The 21,177-nt window shown below is 49.7% G+C and overlaps 1 protein-coding gene across 2 annotated transcripts in view; it reads left to right on the top strand.

The window, feature by feature from the left end:
* TMEM132D (transmembrane protein 132D) overlaps positions 1 to 21,177 on the top strand; it is a 655,515-nt gene that overhangs the window by 623,435 nt on the left and 10,903 nt on the right. Inside the window, exon 6 of one of the 2 annotated variants that reach the window (XM_067015547.1) lies at positions 19,155 to 19,372. In XM_067015547.1, coding sequence (XP_066871648.1) covers positions 19,155 to 19,372 — 218 coding nt within the window. The remainder of the gene's footprint in view (positions 1 to 19,154; positions 19,373 to 21,177) is intronic. The other variant, XM_059040015.2, reaches the window with a different exon arrangement.

The following is a 21,177-nucleotide window of genomic DNA, read 5'->3' as shown; positions in this document are numbered from 1 at the left end:
TTAGTGCTGCTAAGATAGGAAAAAAACTCTCGGTTCTATTTCGTTTTATCAGACTCTTGAAAACTGTATTGAACTAGAACCCTGTGTTAATTCAAGGAATGCTCATTCAATCCCTGATATAAATTCCTGCCAAATGGGGACGTAGTTTCATGTAGTTATTCCCATACCCACCATTCACCCACCATCCCGTAGCGCCGTCGTATTTTTGTCCTTCAATTAGGCAGATTCCTAAGATACAAATGGGGTGCTCGCAGCCTTGAATGGGCTCGTGTGCACGAGTTGATATCTGCGCTGCTTAAACTAGGATAGAAGAAACCCACTGTAGCTTTTCTCGCTGCTTCTGACATCTGTCCCTTCCTTATATACATTCACGTGCTCCGGGAACTCTGCTGGAGGAGAGGTCTGGGGGCCGGAAACTGCAAACGAGATCTTGCTGGAAAAGGAAAATATGGAGACAACAGAGAGAAAGCCATGTCCCCAAGGTCTCAAAACCACCCAAAGATTTGTTTTTAATTGAAGTAGAGTTGATTTACAATGTTGTGTTAGTTTCAGGTGCACAGAAAAGTGATTCAGCTATGCATATGTATAAATCTATTCTTTTTCAGATTCTTTTCCATTATAGGTTATCACAAGACGTTGAATAGAATTCCCTGTGCTCTACAGTAGGTCCTTGTTTATCTATTTTATATAGAGTACTTTGTATCTGCTAATCCCAAGCTCTTAATTTATCCCTGCCCCCTCTTTCCCCTTTGATAACCATGAATTTGTATTCTGTGTCTGTGACTCTGTTTCTATTTTGTAAAGAAGTTCATTTGTATCATTTTTTTAGATTCCACATAGAAGTCACATCATATGGTATTTGTCTTTGTCTGACTTACTCACTTAGTATGATCATCTCTAGGTCCATCCTCGTTGCTGCAAGTGGCATTATTTCATTCTTTTTTATGGCTGAGTGCAAAGATTTTTAATTGGCTCTGGAATGCCACTGAAATAGATGCCACAGATATTTACATGAATATGGATACATAGATATAAATATAGAGAGGGATTATAGATATTATTATCAGTGCATTTCAATATTCTGTCTGTACGTGTGGCCTGGGCTAATTTTAAAGCCCGTGTACTTCTCACTTCGCATTGAGCAAAAGCAAAGGGAAATTTATTACGAAGCACGTGACGCTCCGAGCCCCCCTTATCTCGCAGAGAGGCAGGCTTGGGGCAGGCACGGCTGGGTAAGCAGGGCCTGTCCTCCAGAAGCTGATCTGGCCCCGTGCACCGTGTAAATTAGCAGGAGATTGGGAGGGGCAAGGACTGCCGTGTGGATGGTGTTTCAGGAGGAAGTTTCTGGCCAGCGAGAGGACCGCGTCTCCTCGCTGTAAGCTCAGAGCGGTCCGTGGATGAGCCCAGACCCACGTGTTCTCTGCTACGCGTCCTCAGTGAGCCAGGTACAGAAGTCAAGGGTAGGCATCTATTGACAGAAAGGCTTATAGCAACTCAACGTTGACACATCCTCCAAACACATTTGTATTGTATTTTACAAAAGTGTTAGTCTGTGCCGGATGGAAATTAAAGAAAAATAAATAGTTTTCTCCATCACTCAGAGATTAAGAAGCCCTGAGCTGGAAGCATTGTGTTCTTACGTTGGCATAACTCAGACCCACTGAGCTAGTTTCTTGCTAAATTCTGGAAGGATGGAGGGGATGAGTTTCTAGGATGTGGTGCGCAGCCTCTCGGATACAATTTCTATCAGGAGATAGTATCCCAGAAGAGTGCCTACTGGTGGGTCTAGATTTTTCCAACGTCAACATACATAATCCCTCTAGAAACAAGCACGCTTCCAGGAAGACGTCCCATTATTTCTGAGCCGGGTCGCATCATGGCTCTATGGGAACTGACAGAAAAGCATGAGGCATCATTAATAACCATCAGGCATCACCCGCCGCCCCCCCCCCACTGCCCGTCCCAGGCTTATTCGGATGTACTTCATCCCGAAGGTAAACGGTCCATTCTCCTGTCCTCTTCCTCTTGGGGTTGGTTACAGCTGCAGCCACTTCATTGTAATGGGCCGGGGAAATGTAGTTACATCAATAGCTCAGCAGAAACTGAGTTTATCCGCCGAGAAAGAAGAGGAAGTGCTGGGGATGAAACATAGGTCTGTCCGGCATCGAGCAAATTCATCCAAGAAAAATGAGGGCATGCATATGCATCATCAAAAGTTGTATACAACTTACTTCGCTTAGTATGATCATCTCTAGGTCCATCCATGTTGCTGAAAATGGCATTATTTCCATCTTTTTTATGGCTGAGTCAGACTGAGAAAGACAAATACCATGTGACATCACTTATTCATGGAATCTAAAAAAAAAAGAAAATGATACAAATGGACTTCTTTACAAAACAGAAACAGACTCACAGACATAGAAAGCAAACTTATGGTTACCAAAGGGGAAAGTGCCGGGGGGGGGATCAATTAGGGGGTGGGGTAAACATAGACACACTGCTCTGTATGAAATCGGTGAACAACAAGGACCTACTGTGTAGCACAGGGAACTACACTTAATAGTTTTTAATAACCGATATGAGGAAAGAATCTGAAAAAGAATAGATATGTATATGCATATATTACATATATGCATAACTGAATCACTTTGCTACACACCTGAAACTAACACAACATTGTAAATCAACTATACTTCAATAATAATTTTTTTAATTTAAAAAAAAAGATTAGGGCTTCCCTGGTGGCGCAGCGGTTGATAGTCCGCCTGCCGATGCAGGGGACGCAGGTTCGTGCCCCGGTCTGGGAAGATCCCACGTGCCGTGGAGCGGCTGGGCCCGTGAGCCGTGGCCGCTGAGGCTGCGCGTCCGGAGCCTGTGCTCCGCAACGGGAGAGGCCACCGAGTACTGCAAAAAAAAAAAAAAAAAAAATTAAAAAAACGCTGTGTACGAGAACGTTCACAGCAGCATCCTGTGTGATTGCTCAAAACTGGAAATGAGCCAGGAGGATAGATAAACATAGAGTCGTGGGTTCATACAATGAAATACTGCTCTCACAAAAAAAAAAAAAAAAAAAGAGAGAGAAAAGAAAAAAATGAAACGCTGCTCAACGAGAGCAGTGAGCATGGACACAGGTCACAAGCCTAAAGATGAGCTAAGGGAGCTGGAAAGACGAGAGGACATGCAGTATCGTTTCTTCTCTCTGGAGTTCTAGAACGCGTGAAACTAATCCATAGGAAGAAAAGCCAAAATACGGGTTGGTGGTGGGAAGGAAGGACGAGGGGTCCCTTGGGAGGGCTGCGGGCGGCCTGGAGTCGGGAGGGCCGTGCAGCTGTACGCACGCGCAGGCAGCCGCCGAGCTGTACAGTTGCGAAGCGTGCACGTTTGGGCAGTGAGTTATAACTCAGCTTGTTTTAGAAACAGAAGTACGTGCGCCTGCAGGTGAGACTTGGAGGCCCGGGGCGTGGGTGCAGCTGGTCCTCCTGGGGCCAGGTGAGCGCCATGGACAATCCTCCCGTTCTTCCTCACTCTTCATGACCTTGGCGTTCTCCAAGAGTCCCGGTCAGATACGTTGTAGCGTGCTTCCCGATTTGGGTCTGTCTGATATTTCCTCCTGATTAGATGGAGGTTATGCTTTTCTGACAAACACAGCCCAGAAGTGACGTGATGGGATATCAGTGTGGTTTATTCCCCCGTGATGTTCACTCTGATGACATGGCAGGTGTCTGCACTGTGAAGTGACTTCTTCCCCTTTGCAGTTCATCTCGGGGCGGCGCCCTGCTACCATGCAAACATCCTGCTTCTCCTCAGACGTTCGCGTACTGACCTTCGCGTCCACCTGCGGACGTTGCCTTCAGCCTTGGCTCCCCACAACCCACGTCTCACCAAGTAGCCAAAGTGGCTTCTTAAACATGTAAATCAGGCCCACGCACAACGCGTCCTGATGGCCTTACGCAGTGCTTTTCCCAAAATCTAACCTCCTCACCTTAACCGTGTATGATCTGGCCCTGGCGACCCCCACTCACCCACATTGCTTCTCTCCCTTGGGCTTCGGCCATCGTGTCCTGCACTTGTTTTATTTCTCCAAGATTTCATGGTCATTTCCATTGTCTCACTTTTACACTTGCTTTTTCCTCTTCCTAAATACTCGCAGCTCATGTCCTCTCATGGCTGACCCATGACTGAAGAGTCAGGTCTCCGTTAAAATTTCGCCTTCTTCCCGGGTCTCCATTCCCCTCCCTCATCGTAGCCTAGCAGTGGTTCCATTTCATTTTCTCAATCCCACTGCGATCTGACTGTGTGTCTTTGCCCACGACGATGCCACCAGCTTCTTGAAATCAGACACTTAATCTCTACCATCCCCTGCTTTTTTTTTTTAATTGAAGTAGAGTGGATTTACAGTGTTGTGGTAATATCAGGTGTACAGCAAAGTGATTCAGATATATATATATATATTCTTTCTCAGATTCTTCTCCATTATGGTTTATCACGGGGTAGTGAATATAGTTCCCTGGGCTACGCAGCAGGACCTTGTGGTTTATCTATTTTATATATAGTCGTGTGTATCTGCTAATCCTAAACTCCTAACTTATCCCTCCCCCACCCCCTTTCCCCTTTGGTAACATAAGTTTGTTCGCTATGTCTGTGGGTCTGTTTCATCGCTAAGTTCATTTGTGTCGTATTTTAGGTTCCACATATAAGTGATATGACATGATATTTGTCTTTCTCTTTCTGACTCACTTCACTTAGTATGATCATCTCTAGGTCCATCCATGTAGCTGCAAATGGCATTATTTCGTTCATTTTTACAGCTAAGTACTATTCCATTGCATATACACCCCATCTTCTTTTTGTTTGTTTGTTTTTTGCGGTACGCGGGCCTCTCACCGCTGTGGCCCCTCCCTTGCGGAGCACAGGCTCCGGACGCGCAGGCTCAGCGGCCACGGCTCACGGGCCCAGCCGCTCCGCAGCACGTGGGATCCTCCCGGACCGGGGCGCGAACCCGCACCCCATCTTCTTTATCCATTCGTCTGTCAGTGGACATTTAGGTTGCTTCCATGTCTTGGCTCTTGTGAAGAGTGGTGCAGTGAACACTGGGGTGCAGGTATCCTCTTGAATTATAGTTTTGTCTGGATATATGCCCAGGAGTGGAATATGGCAACTCAGAAATATGGCTTTGATTCTTAGACTCTTGAATATTAGAAACCTGAAATGGACTGAGAAGGATTTAGAACTCCCCACAAGCTATATTTTTTAAGGAAAAAGCACAGAACATAGAATGTTGGCCATCATGTTTTCTAAAAAAATAAGAAAAATCTCTACTTCAATGCTTTGCATGCATAGAGTCTTCTGGAAGGAGGCACAGAGACTGATGATGACAGTTACTTTCAGGGCGAGGAGCCTGGCGAGCTCGGGCTGGGGCGGGAGGGGCTCACATCTCACTGCACGTGCTTCTTCCTGTTCTGCTTGACTTTAAACCATGAACCTGTATCAACTTCCAATTCTTGTACTGAAAAATAATTAACAGTTGAGAAGAAAATCTCCAATGTGGTGTTCAGACTTGAAAAGCCAATCTAAAATGTTTACAACATATGACAAAGCTTTATAAATTTAAAAAAATCATTGAGAGGAAACCTGTACGTATTGACAGAAGTATTTCTTTGCATGGCCATGCAGTCTGAGATCAAACTCTCATTTCGGAGGTGACTGGTGTGTTCTGGGTTGGAGTCCGAGGCTCAGTATAGGAGAGAGCCTGAAAGTGCAGCCCCAGAAACCAGGATGCTTAGATTCCTGACAGCTGTGACCTGGGCCATTTGATGCCTTAGTTTCCTCTCTCAAAAACATAGTCATGGGGCTTCCCTGGTGGCGCAGTGGTTGAGGGTCCGGCTGCCGATGCGGGGGACGCGGGTTCGTGCCCCGGTCCGGGAGGATCCCACGTGCCGCGGAGCGGCTGGGCCCGTGAGCTGTGGCCGCTGCGCCTGCGCGTCCGGAGCCTGTGCTCCGCAACGGGAGAGGCCTCAACAGTGAGAGGCCCGCGTACCGCAAAACACAGAAAACAAAACAAAACAAAACAAAAACATAGTCATGGTAACAATACTTACCTCACTGAGTTATTATAAGGATTAAATAAAACACGAAGAGCACTTAGAACAGTGTGTGGAGTATAGAAACTACTATAATAAACACTAGGGGGGCTTTTTTCTTTTGAGCACTGAATACCCTCTTGTCTGGCTGGACCACAGTTTATTCATCCATCACCTGCTGAAGGACATCCTGGTTGCTTCCGAGTTTTGGCAATTATGAATAAAGATGCTACAAACATTTCACGTAGACATATGTTTTTCAGCTCACTTGGGTAAATACCAAGGAGCACAATTGCCGGATCATATTGTGAGAGCACGCCCAGCTGTGTAAGACTCTGCCAAACTGGCTTCCAGGGTGGCTGTGTACCATTTTGTATTCCCACCAGCAATGGAGGAGAGCATCCCTTTCCCGCCTCCTCGCCAGCATTTGGTGTTGTTAATGTTCTGGATTTTAGTCATTCTAGTGGGTGCGTGGCGGTATCTCATTGTGGTTTAATTCACGGCTCCCTGGTGGCATAGGAGCATCTTTGCACGTGCGTGTTTGCCGTCTGTGTACCTGCTCGGGTGAGGTGTCTGCTTAGATCTCTCGCCCATTTTATTATTTTTTCTTACTGTTAAGTTTTAAGAATGCTTTGTATATCTTGGATGCCAGTCCTTATCGGATTCATGCAGATATTTTCTCCCAGGCTGTGGCCTGTCTAAACGTTAGCTGTTATTGCCGTCATTCTCCATCAGTCATGTAAATTTAGATTTGCAGTATTCTTGTGCCTTTCTCGCTAAGAAGTGACAAGGGTTGGTTAGCTGCTCCTTTACCTAAAAAGAATTTTTTCTCATTTTATTTTTGATTGAAGTGTAGTTGATTTACAATGTTGTCCTTGTTTCAGGTGTACAGCAAAGTGACTCAGCCATATATGTGTGTGTGTGTGTGTGTGTGTGTGTGTGTGTGTGTGTGTGTGTATGTTCCTTTTCAGATTCTTTTCCATTACAGGTTATTACAAGGTACTGAGCCATACGGCAGGTCCTTGTTGGTTCTCTATTTTCTATATAGTCCTGAGTATCTGCTAATCCCAAACTCCTAGTTTATCCCTTTCTCACCCCTTTTCCATTTGGTAAACCATGTTTGTCTTCTATGTCTGTGTGTCTATTTCTGTTTTGTAAATTAGTTCACTTGCATCATTTTTTAAGTGAGAAGCGACAGCGTGTGGTCTCCATCTCTGTGCCAAGCCCTCGGGCTTAGCGTGACCCGTCAGATCTCCTGACTGATCCAGCCTCTCCTGCACTCGCCGGCCAGGGGTGCACCGGAAGAGAGCTCTGTGGGTGAGGACAGATCTGGGGTCTCACTGGATAAGGGAGTCCCCGTGGGAGACCTTGCTGGAGATAGGAGTTCCACGTGGTGCCTGCCGAGAGGCAAGGAGGGTGAACTTGTCTGCAGGTGGCCTGGAGGAGCATTTTCACTGCAAAATGCAGTCAAAAGCCAAAGAAATCTGTGCCGATGTTTCCACATAAGGTTGCTACCCTGTTTCTTTTGTTCCGTTTGGGAAGGGAAACGGGGGACCCGAAGGTGGTTTGCTCACACCCTCCCCCATGCCCTCCAGAAAGAGTGGGTCCAGCCAAGGGGAGGCGTGGCTGCCCTCACCTGCCACCTGCTGGCCCCCCTGCACCAAAGCCTGCAGCCAGTCCTGCCAGGAAGTAGCAGGCACTCGTGCAGGTAACATCACGTGCCACCTTGGTGCTTGTGATGTGGCCGTCCTGGGCGTGGGCTTCCACCGGCCCGGGGGCCGTGCTCAGCCTTGCTGACGGCCAGGGCGCCTGCAGACTCCCGGTGTCCATCTCGCAGACTCACTATTCCCGACTCCCTTTTCCACTTCCCATCTGAGATATGTCTCTGCTATGCTTGCATACGTGTTTTCCCTTTCATACAGTCTGAGTGTTAACTTATTAATAGACAAGGAGTGTGTTCTGGCCTCACCTCTCTTTAGTAAGTGATTTCCAGCCAATTCTGTTGAGTTCCCTGATGCCCAGGTGTGGGTGAGCCCGATTTTCCTCACCGTCCTCACCTTCTAGATGCCCAAGGCCCAACGACTCGTCCATGGATTCCATCACACCCTGGAGTCTTGGTTAAGGAGGCTGTCCCATCTTTCCACCACCAGGGAACTGAAAGGCAGTGAAATGCAGGGTCAAGGAGGAGAGTTGTGTTGCATGAGACCAAGGAACCCAGCAGGAGCCGGACCATGTCAGACCTGGTGGCTCGTGTGAAGAATCTACTGTATTACCCTAAAGCAGTGCAGAACCTTGGATGAGTTTTTAGAATGGTGTCCAGAGAGTTGTGTGGTAGTAATGTGATAAGTTTGCATCTTTAAAGAATGCTCTGTGCACTTTTGTACAAATGAAAGTGGGGGGCGCATGTAAACTCTGTGACCCACGTATGTACCCACAGAAAAGCCTGTCTGTTCCTCCAAAGACGTGTGTATGATGGTCCAAGGCAGCACTATGTGTCATAGCCAGAAACTGGAACCCCCCGAATGTCCACAGATAGGAGAGTGGATACATAAACTGTGGTGTATTCACACAACGAGAAGGAATGGACCACATAAATCAGCCTCGCGAACACAAGTACAGGGGATGTGATCCCATTTATACCAAACACTTAAAACAGGGAAGAGTAAGCAAAGATATCAGGAAAGAGGCGAGCCCTCACTCAGGTCGGGGGTGGGGCTAGGACTGGAGGGCATGAGGGGCTTCCGGTGTGAACCACCGTGCCCTGGCTCTGGAACGGGGTTCAGGTTACGGGTTTGTTCACTGTGAAGTGTCATTGAGCAGAACTAGGTGATAAAAAGGTTAAACAGAAAATAAGTCATAATAAGATTATTTAAACAACGAAAGGAGGAAGGAAGAAAGGAAGGAGGGAGGGAAAGGAGGAAGGATGGATGGATGGGTGGATGGATGGGTGGATGGATGGAGGGAGGGAGGAATATAAGAAATGTAGCAGTCATTTCCAGCCATGGCACTGCCACCCCACCACCTCCACCAAACAAAGGGTGCTGCAGGGGCACCCCCTGAACTGCTGATCCAGGACCCCTGTGCCACCAGTAACGTCACTTACGGCGCTGGTGAATAAACACGTTAAGTAGGTAACGCTGAGTCGATGCGCGTTTTAGATGGCATTTCTGTTGGCCTCGTAAGGATTGCTGTCCAGCATTGCTGGATATTAAGCAGAGAATCCTGCGGTGCAGAGCAGCCAGGAAAGCTGGGCTTTTGTTGAAGGATTGAGAGGGACAAGGGGCTTCATGATCAGTTCTCATTCACCTTAGAAGATGAAATCAAAGCCAGAGCCTTTCAGAACAGACAGGTGGGTTTCATCTTTGTAAGAAGCTACTCAGATCAGCCCGTTCTTTGTGGAATGAGAGGGTAATAGAACTACACCTTCTCTGGGCACGGGACGTCCTCCTATCAGTAGCTCTGAACTGTCAGTGTAAATGAGAATCAGCCGTGGCTTCCGTCAAAATGGAGATTCACTGGCTTAATTGGGAGGTCTCGCCTAGGAGGTCCGCTCGTTTTCTGGAGCTGCCGTAACAAATTGCCACAAACTGGGTCACTCCATTCATTCTCTTGCAGTTCTGGAGGCCTGAATTCCAAAATCAAGGCATGGGCGGGGCCGCGCTCTTTCCAGAGCCTCTTTGAGAGGAGCCTTCCTGCCTCCTCCAGCTGCTGGGGGCTCCAGGCATCCTCTGGCTGTGGCCGCATCCTTCCAACCTCTGCCTCTGCCATCACTGGCCTTCTTCCCTCAGTCTCTGTGTGTCCTCTTCCGTCTCTTACAGGGACACTCTCGTTGGATTTAGAATCCACCCTAATCGAGTCTGACTACATCTGAACTAATTCCACGTGCAAAGACCCTGTTTCCAAGTAAGATCACAATCTGAGGTGCTGGGTAGACAGGAATCTGGGGGGATTCAGTCCACTATCGTAGGTCTGCAGAAGATCTTGAAGGTCTGCATTTGTTAGATCTTATTCTTCTTTGGCAATATTCCACATGGTTTCAAATAACAGTGAAATGTAGTCAGTCCTCATCCTGCGTTGCACCCTGTTAATGGAAACTCAACCATCGGAACCATGACCTTGGTCCATGACCATTCAAGGTGAGGAACCTGCTGACGTGAACCATTCTCCACTAACACAAGAAAAATTGAGAGCTGCCTGGAGGAAAGCACATACTAAGAAGCTCATGTCATAGGTGGTGCTATAGACTGAGGGGTCTGTGTCCCCCCGGAATCCATGCGTTGAAACCCGGTATCCAGTGTGATGGTGGCAGGAGGTGGGTCCTTTGGGAGGTGATTAGGTGAAGAGGATGCAGCCCTCTCTTTGGGATTAGTGCCCTTAGAAAAGAGACCCAGAGAGCTCCCTCACTCCTTCCACCCTGTGAGGACAAAGAGAAGACACCCGTCTGTGCAGCAGGTAGTGGGCACCAAATCTGACGGAGCCACCGTCTTGTCCTTCCAGCCCCCAGAAGTGTCAGAAATAAATTTCTGCTGTTTATAAGCCACCCTGTCTGGTCATTTTTTAATAGCAGCCTGAGCTAAGACAGGTGAGTTCTGCAGAAACAGATGCTGAGCTGGAATTTGGGGCCAAGATGTCTCAGGTCTTTTTTTTTTTTTTTTTTTTTTTTTTCTTTGTTGGCCTATCTGCTCATGTAAGGTCTTAGAGTTCCCCCACCACGAATCGAACCTGTGCCCCCCGAGATGGAAGCATGGAGTCCTAACCACTGGAGTGAGAGGAAAGTCCCAAGATGTCTCTTAGGGATCAAGCCCCGTGAAGAGAAAGAGGGAGAGCATCAGGCAGAGGGATAAATTGGGCCACAGCAGGGGCTCTGCCCCCTGCCCGTGCCGCCTCCTCTCCCTTGCACCGGGCGTGACCTGCCACAAGGAGGTGACCTGTGCAGCTGAGGCAGAGCCCAAGGGGAGACAGCGAGGGCTGGGTGCTGACCGCAGTCCATCCCAAATGCGGGTCTGGGCGATGCCCCTCGAGACCTCCCAGACGCGCCCCCCCCCCCCCGACCATGGCCCGGGCCTCCTAATCTGCCCCTGCTCTCTGTGGGTTTCACGGCTTCCTTACATATCCTCCTGGAGCTTTTATTCAAGCATGAAGATGCTGTTACTTCCTCCTGCTCTGCGGGCTGCTATATGCTGGGTCCTCAGGACGCTTTCCTTGCTCTGCCACGGAGAGACCCCGGGGGTCCCGGGGGTGGCAGGGGCCGCCTGGAGACTGAGGGCAGTGATGCTGTGGAAACCAGTCGAGGAGAATTTCGATGACCTATCAGCGTGGGCGCTTGACGCATAGCAGCACTGGCTTTTCTGATTTCGGGGTCTGTCCTGGCTCCCTCCACATCAGTGAGCAGAGGACCTGTCTGCCCCTTGTATACCTGTGTCGTGTGTAGCCAACCAGATGCAGGTGCAGCTAGCACCCACATGATTCAGATGGAGGGTCACAGGCCGGCTCGGCCAACGTGGCCCCCAGTATCTCCCCGCAGCAGTGAGATACTGAGCAGAGTCCGGGAGCAGGCAGAGCACATCCCTGGTCCTTCCATTCCCCTGTCAGCATCTCTTTGCTTCTTCTCTTCTTACTTAGGCACCTCTGGTAAGACTGAAAGGGAGAGTGTTGTTATTACAGCACTGGGGTTGCTTCTGTAGCAGTTACTTCTTGGCTTCGCAGTATATGAGTTTGCATTGTAATTATTCATGCAACCTTATTTATTTGTTTAATGTTCACCTGTATATATGTTATATTTACAACTAAACAGAAAAAATGATGTAAATTTTTTTAAAAAGACTTAAGTGTGGCTCTCTCTCTGGTTAGTAGGGACCAAAGAGCTTCATAGCCAAAGGAATGAATCACTAATGGTGAATTTTCTAAATGAGGGTGGAGAGGTGGAAGATGTGATAGAGATTTCTGTTTCCTCCCTCGGCTCTGGGTCTCAGATGCCAACGTGTGGGTCACCTTCAGGGTCAGTGTACATGTTCAGGAGCGAGCAGAGCTACAGGTGCAAGAGATTAATCAGAGGGGAGGATAAAGGGGAGAGGGAGTGCGAGTTAGCAGACTATGATGTAGGTCTGATCCCTGTGAAAGGAGACTGGTGGCAACAGAGATCAGGAGGAGGAGCTTGCCTGCAGCAAAGCTCAGAATTCTCAGGCCATTGAGCAGATGGCCCGGAAAGCTCACACTGGGTCGAAATGGCCACCCTTGTGCCATCACCGTGCTCGGATGCCAGCAAATGGCGCTCCTGATGGTGGGCTCCTGCTGAAGGGAGATCTGAGCAGCAGCCCCCATGGCTGCTGTGCATCTATCCTGCCGCCCTCGTCAGACTAGACCCTAAGGTACAGAGCGGTCAATAGCTGTACTGAGTGTTTACATGCAGAAGCCTCAGAACTGCACATATATTAACTCATTTACTCTTGAAACAACCCGTGAAGCTGGAACTATTATCACCACTCCCATTTTACAGATGAGGAAACCAAGGCACAGAGAGGTTAAGTGACTTGCCTGAGGTCACACAGCCAGTGAGTGAAGGAGCTGGAATAATATAAAACATCGTGGAGCATCTGGATCCAGAGCTTAGTGACACTAGACTCTGCCTTGGGATTTATCCAGAAGGAAAAACTTACACAGACCCCGCCATTGTGAAAAAGTTCTGAACGAGTTCTACTGGTTTCTTCTAACCCTGCTGTGTTTTCATTGTCCTTATTTAAGAGGAGTTAATCTATTTATGTACAATGATACTAGTTTTCTATCCCTGACAATAGTACAAGTTTTTTTTTTTTTTAAGTGGAAAGGAATTGATTCTTGAACTCTAGGTGGGAGAGCTGGAGCATTGAGGGAAAATGGATGTTTGCTACTTCTTTTGAAATGAATCCTAAGAGGACAGAGGGCTGAAAAGTGGACAGATGTGTGATAACGCCCATCCAGAATGTATTCATTACAGAAGCTAGGTGGTGGGTGTATAGACGTTTGCTGTACGATTCCCGTTTTTCTTTGTTTGAAGTTTGTCCTACCACCTAGAGGGATGGGATAGGGAGGGTGGGAGGGAGACACAAAAGGGAGGAGATATGGGGATACATGTATACGTATAGCTGACTCACTTTGTTATACAGCAGAAACTAACACACCATTGTAAACCAGTTATACTCCAATAAAGATGTTTTAAAAAATTAAATAAAAAAATAAAGTTTGCCATAAAATCTTGTTGAAAAAAGCAGGTCAACAGTTTAATCAAACTCCTAAAACTGTAGCGGCAGCCCCTCCTTCGGCAGCTTGAGCATTGCTGGCGTTTGGGGGAACATACTACGTTGACGGAGCAACGGCCAGAGAGCTTCTCCCCCAGACGGCAGAGGAGACAGAGCAGTTTGCCTGAACCCAGCAGCTCAGGCTTTCCCCGGACCTGACTGGGTGCAGGGGGGCCTCAGCATGGGGGGGGTGTTAATCTGACCGCTGTGGTCTCCCCTCTTCCTGCTGCCCTGAACAGGTCATCCAAGGCTTTGAGATCTGAGCCATCTTCGCAAACCCAGTAACTCCGCCCAGAGCCAGGGTGGGACCTGAGACAAGCAGCCTGACTCCGGACCACTTGCCAAAATCCGGGCAACGATGAACTTTCAGAGAGTTTCCTCAATGCCACACACTCCGAGGCAAACGTGGGGTCGCAGGAAGGACCCCTGGAGAGCTCGTGGCATTTACTGGTGGGAGACGGTACTTCGGGGCCCAGCACGGGGAGACAGGTACATATTCTGCAGCAACACGGATTCAGGCTGGACTTTCGACTTCAGAAAGAACTGCCTCGCCGGGGGATAAACACATCCGTGATGCCGGAGGCTTGTCGATTTTGTCGGTGATCAGCCCGAGTTCTGAAGACGTATTGTCCTCACCGTGTGCTGGACCTGCTCCAAGTGCCTTGAGCACATCATGCATGTGATTCTACGTCCCTGCGAAGTGAGTACCAGCCCCTCATCCCCACTTTACCCATGAGGAGCCGAAAGGGGAGGTTCCTGCCCCGTGACTGGTAGAGGGTCCTTTGGTGCCAGCTTTGTGTCCATCTCTCCCTCACTTCTGGACCAGGGGCTGAGAGCCCCCACATCTACGCTCTGCAGCCACGCCCCACCTCACCGCACTGCACCCCCAAGCGAAGAAAAGGCGCAGTTGTTGACCCGTCTGCCTGCAGACCCGCTGGAGGTGGTCCTCTTCCTCTTGTGTCCGCCCGTGTCTTCCTTTTGTTCGCTGGGAGCAGGACAACAGAAGTGGACGCATGGGGGCTTCCCTGGCGGTCCAGTGGTCGGGATTCCGCGCTTCCACTGCTGGGGGCACAGGTTCGATCCCTGGTCGGGGAACTAGGGTCCCGCGTGCCTCACGGTGAGGCCAAAAAAAAAAAAAAAAGGATTATAATAAAAAGAAGGGGACACATCGTGGTCAATGAGTGCTCAACATGGGCCCAGCGGGGGGCAGCGACCGGGCATATGGTCTAAGGATGAAATATTCAGTCTAAAGCTGCGATCGTCTCGGGGATCCAGGGGTGTTTGGCAAATCCATAGGAGTCATTTGTTGTTGTTTGTAAAGGACTGGGGAGGACTGGCAGTTCGCAGGCGAACGTCAGAGGCGCTGAATGTCCCGCAGCGTCGAGGACACAGCCCCACACTACAGAGAATGGTCCCACCAAACTAGGGGGGAAATTGTCACCATCTGTGCTGTAGCCTAATACGCAGAACAGGGAATTTCTCAGTAGTGCGAACTCAGGGTAAATCAAAAGACTCCTTTGTGTTTGTAACGTTACAGAGAGTGTTCCTACCAGGGAGCACCTTGCCCCCCCCCCAGCCACTCCCGCCTCTCTACCAGCACCCGCGGAGCTGCAGAATTTGTGGCGGCTCCGTGGGGCGGGGGCGGGAGGGAGGCGGAATCTGCCTTCACTACATTTCCTAGTGAATTATGCTTAAGAAGAGGCTTGTTGAAATATGTATCATTCTGTTATCATCTTTATTTTACTTTATATCCACTTAGGGCATTATATTAATCTTAGTAAAATGATCTTGCAGGTAGGTTACATTATCTGTAAATCCCATTTCAGGATTTGGAAGAAGGAGTTATGTTCGTTGAGCAAAGGAGGTATTATGTGTGACAAGGTTGAAAACCACAGAGTGAGGAAATGTGTGCTTTATCATAGCTGCAGTTAGGGCTTCTTGCAGTGTGATCCTCCCTTTTAGTCACTCATTCAAAAACTCTTCCTTGTGTGCCTGCTATATGCCAGGCGCTGTTCTGGGCACCGAGGATACAGTGGAAGAGCAGACCGTTAGTCAGGATAGGTTAGGAGATGCTGACGGAACAAAACAACACCAGGACCTTGGCAGGTTTCCAGAGCTAACCTTCCTCTCACGAGCTGTGGCTGGCAGCTGCCCAGGCCGGCGTCGTCTGTGGAGTGACTGGCTCAGCCTCCCAGACTGCTTCCATCTGGGGGCACCTGCATCTTGGGACTCCCAGACAAGGCAAAGGACGTGAAGAATGCACACACTGGCGTGCACACCGGCGGGCTTCCCTGGTGGCGCAGAGGTTGAGAGTCCACCTGCCGATGCAGGGGACGCGGGTTCGAGCCCCGGTCCGGGAAGATCCCATGTGCCACGGAGCAGCTGGGCCCGCGAGCCACAACTACTGAAGCCCGCGTGCCTAGAGCCCGTGCGCCGCGACGAGAAGCCACCGCAACGAGAAGCCCGCGCACCGCAACGAAGAGTGGCCCCCGCTCGCCGCAACTAGAGAAAAGGCCGTGCACAGCAACGAAGACCCGACGCAGCCAAAAATAAATAAATAAATTTATTTTAAAAAAGAAAGAGGGGCTTCCCTGGTGGCGCGGTGGTTGGGAGTCCGCCTGCCGATGCGGGGGACGCGGGTTCGTGCCCTGGTCCGGGAGGATCCCGCGTGCCGCGGAGCGGCTGGGCCCGAGAGCCGTGGCCGCTGGGCCTGCGCGTCCGGAGCCTGTGCTCTGCAGCGGGAGAGGCCGCAGCAGTGAGAGGCCCGCATACCGCAAAAAAAAAAAAAAAAAAAAAAGAAAGAAAGAATGCACACTGGCTCCTAAATGCTTCTGATCAGAAGTAACACACACTCCTGCTTCACTGGCCAAAGCAAATCTCACACCATTCTTCTTTCAAGGAGCGGGGCGTGTCGCAAAGGGAAGAGAAACGAGAACCAGAGATGAGAGCTGTACCTGCCTTACCGAACTCAGGTCTGGCTGCTCTCGCTGCTCAAAAATCAATCCTCGAGAGAGACGGGTGTTGGCGGAAAGATGCTTTTAATCAGAATCTGGGGAGACGGTGGACTCAGCGTCCCCCAAAAAACCATCTCTGAAGATTCTGCTCGGCCGTGAAAGTTTGTAAAGGGAAACAGGGGAGTCGTCTCAGTTAATCACTGCGATACGGGGTCAGAGTCATCTCCATCCCCCACGGTGGGCAGGCTTGTCCCCTCCTTGTGATCTTTCTTTAGATGCTGTTCTCCTCACACGGTTTGTTCGCGAGATTACTGAAGAGGAAGCGAGGGAAGAGATCTGGGCATATGTGTTCATTACCTATCCTTCATTTCTACTTCTTTGATCTATGGAAAGAAGCGACGGGGTAGGCAAGGTATTGTGTGAACGGAAGATTGGAAAGGTGAGCTTGGGCGGGAGATGAGTGGAGCATGGGGGTGCCTGGTTGCAGGCTAGTGTCAAGACAAAGGCGCCTCGTGCAGACAGCTCTTTCCTGCCCGGTGCTGCTGACACCTGAGGATGCTCCGTCATCTCCCAGTGCTGTAAGCTTCCTGCAGGTCGGACCCGGGAGTTGCCGTGCTCTACAGTCACCTCTGCATCCCATCGCGTCAGTGACGCCACAGCCAAGAGACAAAATCCGTATCAGTCATTTGATGCAAAGAAAATTTAGAACAGCTGACCCTCGAACAACGTGGGTTTGAACCGCGCGGGTCCACGTATACGTGGATCTTTTTCAATAGTAAATACTCCGGAACTACATGAGACGCTGTTGGTTGAATTCTCCGATGCAGAACTGAGAATATGGAGGGCTGACTATAAGTTACACATGGATTTTCTTTTTCTATTATTTTTTACTTTTTTATTGACATAGAGTTTGTTTGCAATGTTGTGCTAATCTCTGCTGTATAGCAAAGTGACTCAGTTATACACATATGTACTTTCTTGTTTTATATTCTTTCCCATGATGGTTTATCCCAGGAGGTTGGATATCATTCCCTGTGCTGTATATACAGTAGGACCTTGTTGTTTATCCATCCTACATGTACATGTTGGCATCTGCTAACCTCAAACTCACAGTCCATCCCTCTCCCTCCCCCCTCCTCCTTGGCAACCACAAGTCTGTTCTCTATGTCTGTGAATCTGTTTCTGTTTTGCAGATAGGTTCTTCTGTGCCGTATTTTAGATTCCACCTATAAGTGATATCATATGGTATTTGTCTTTCTCTCTGTGACTGACTTCACTTAGTATGATCATCTCTAGTTGCACCCATGTTGCTGCAAATGGCAGTATTTCATTCTTTTTTATGGCTGAGTAGTATTCCGTTGTATATATGTACCACATCTTCTTTATCCATTCACCTGTCGATGGACATTTAGGTTGCTTCCATGTCTTGGCTATTGCGAACAGTGCTGCTATGAACATAGGGTTGCATGTACATGGATTTTCTACTTCACACGGAGGGTCGGCACCCCTAACCCCCGTGCCTCGGTTTCCTCGTTGGAAATAATAATACTTCTTAAATTATTAAATTGGAGATAATAATATTTCTTAGCCAGAGGCAGATCGACCCTGACACTAATGCAGCTTAAGCCTGAGGGCCCCTGCCTTACGCAGGCTCTTTTCCAAGCCTCAGCACATACTGTAGAAATTTTGTATTTTTTAAAAATTTATTTTCATTGACGTATACTTGATTTACAGTGTTGTGTTAGTTTCAGGTGTACAGCAAAGTGATTCATCTATGTATGAAAATAGATGCATAGGGCTTCCCTGGTGGCGCAGTGGTTGAGAATCCGCCTGCCGATGCAGGAGACATGGGTTCGTGCCCTGGTCCGGGAAGATCCCACATGCCGCGGAGCAACTAAGCCCGTGAGCCATGGCCGCTAGGCCTGCGCGTCCAGAGCCTGTGCTCCGCAACGGGAGAGGCCACAACAGTGAGAGGCCCGCATACCGAAAAAAAAAAAAAAAAAAAAAGAAAATAGATGCATATATATGTATATTCATATATGTGTATATATTCTTTTTCAGATTCTTTTCCATTGTAGATTATTACAAGATATTGAGTAGAGCTCCCTGTGCTCTACAGTAGGTCCCTGTTGGTTCTCTATTTTATGTAGAGTAGTGGGTGTGTGTTAACCCCAACTCCTCATTCATCCCTCCCCCCTCCCTTTCCCCTTTGGTAACCATAAGTTTGTAGAAACTTTGTATTCTTAATTCATAATCTCTTTAGCAATCAGGGCCCCAGATCTGCTCCTCCATTTACACAGAAGATCATCATAAGGTGTAAGTGAATGCACGTAAGGTGATTAATGCAGATCCAGGCACATGTCAATGTTAGCTCTGGGTGGCTTCAGAAATCTCAGTGAAGAGTTGCAGCTGGTGAGGCCGGGCGGGGGACCCAGCCCTGAGGGAGACAAGGCAGCGGGGCAGAGCTGATGGGCACCCAAGGCACCAGGCAGAACCCCTATAAGGAGAAATCTGGAATTTCTGACACAGAGGGATGTAGCAGGCAGGGAATGGAGAGGGTTCTGTGCTCCTGAGACATCACCCATGAGATCCGAGAGAGGGCTCTCCTAGGGCATGTGACACAACCAAGATGGGAGCTACGCTCACGGCTGTCCTAGGGCCTGAGAACAAAGAACTGGAAGGCGTGTCTTGGTTCAAGGCCAGCTTTACAACGTTAGGACTAACTCCTCATGGCTGTGACCCCAAAAGAGTCACGACACTGCTTTCCTTCTCTGCTCTCTCTTGCTCTTCCTTTGGGATGTGACAAAAACTCAAACGTCCCCCACCCTTCTCTCCCCTCCTCCCAGGTTTCTGACAGATGTGACTACGTCTTTGTCAACGGGAAGGAAATGAAGGGCAAGGTGAACGTGGTGGTGAACTTCACCTACCAGCACCTGACCAGCCCTCTGGAGATGGTGGTGTGGGTGCCCCGCCTGCCCCTGCAGATCGAGGTCTCGGACGCCGAGCTCAACCAGATCAAGGGCTGGAGAGTCCCCATTGTCTCCAACAAGAGGTGGGTGCGCAGGTCAGGCGCTGTAGCAGAAACCCAAGGAGGAGAGGAGGGGGAGGGGGAGGGGAGGAGGGGGGAGGGGGAGGAGGGGAGGGGGAGGGGAGGAGGGAGGGGGAGGAGGGGGGAGGGGAGGAGGGGGGAGGGGGGAAGGGGAGGGGGAGGGGAGGGAAGGAGGGGAGAGGGGGAGGGGAGGGGGAGGGGGGATGAGATCACTTTCCCTTGGGGAGATGAAGCCCGAAGCTTGTCACCTGTGTGCCTGGTGCATCACTCTGATGGCGTTAGATGGACTGATGAGTCTGCACCCCCCACATCAGGCAAATAAACAGGCATCAGGTAGAAAGAGAGTTTTGTTCGGAGACTCGGCCACCTTGGAGAAAGCCGTGCGTAAGGGATGGTACACAGGGGACTTGCAGAGAGTCAAAAGTGAGCGCGGCCAGAGTCAGAGAAGGAAGTATTCCTGCAGTCTGGGTACTCAGCAGGGAGGGGCGAACCGGCACTTCGGTGAGGGACAGCTTTTACGCTCCTTCCCTTGCAAGTCCACCCCCTTGAGTTCTTGCGGCACCTGGGAGAGGGCAGGGCTTCAGGAATGAAGGCTTGGGTCCTGCGTGCCGTTGGAAGATGGTTTCAGCACCGAGCCTCTCCTTAACCACGGGGGTTTCTGAGGGTGCGTTGGGAGAATGGAGTCCAGCGTGACGCCGACGCTGCTGAGGGCCAGTGGTTGCAGAGAAGGACTCAGCCGAGGACTGGCCGACAGTGACCGTCAACGGTCCAGATGCTGTCACAACCGTCCGGCTCAGATACGGCAAGAGAACCACTTTGACGGAGACCGAGATGGTGCCGCCTCAGACCGACAGCGCATAAGGCGTCAGCTGTTGAGGGAGCGGCTAACATCTGCTAACATCTGCCTCCTGCCTGGCCCCTTCTACGTTTATTAGCACAAAACACCTTGCCTTGAGTTAACCACTCACTTCCCTTGTGTACTGGTTTGTAGGGTTACACTGGTCACCCAGAGCCTTGCTGTATTAATTATCTATTGCTACGTAACTTAGTGGCGTATCCCAAAACCAGGTGGCTTAAAACAAAAGCCCATTATCTCACAGATCTCTGGATCTGGAATCCCGGCAAGGCTTAGCCGGATCTCTCGCAAGCTACAGTCCAGGTGTCAGCTGGAGCTGTAGTCTCATCACAAGGCTCTGGTGGGGAAGGACCTACATCCAAGCTCACGCGGTTGTCGGGAGGTCTTAGCTCCTCACCGGCTGTTGGCCAGAGGATGCTGTTTCCAGCTGTAAGATGTCTCCATAGGGCCGCACACAGCACGGCAGCTGACTTCGTCAGGGCAGGCAAGAGAGAAGAACCGAGGAAAGAGGGCTGAACGAGACAGAAGTCATAGTTTCTTATAACCTAATCTTCAAGGTGACATCCTATAACTTTTGCTGTCATTTTTTTTTTCTTTTTCTTTTTCTTTTTTTTTTTTGCCGCACCGCGCAGCACGTGGGACCTTAGTTCCCTGACTAGGGATTGAACCCGTGCCCCCTGCATCGGAAGCGCGGGGTCTTAACCGCTGGACCGCCAGGGAGGTCCCACTGTAATCTTTCATTGGAAGAAACTTTCACTAGGTCCAGCCCACAGCCGAAGGGGAGGGGATTTCACAAAGTGAATACCAGGGCATGGGGCTTATAGGGGACACCTCAGAACCCTGCTGACCACACCAGCCCATTCTGACTGGTCGGCGCTCAGGCCGCAGCAGCGCTCAGCTCTTCTGAGCGTCACCCCAGGCTGTGAACCCCCCGAAGGCAGGGCTCAGGCCCGCTCACCTCTGC

Source organism: Kogia breviceps, chromosome 15 (assembly GCF_026419965.1).
Source record: "Kogia breviceps isolate mKogBre1 chromosome 15, mKogBre1 haplotype 1, whole genome shotgun sequence".
NCBI lineage: Eukaryota > Metazoa > Chordata > Mammalia > Artiodactyla > Physeteridae > Kogia > Kogia breviceps.
The sequence above is the reverse complement of the archived record's forward strand: the minus strand, read 5'-3'. Positions and strand labels throughout refer to the sequence as shown.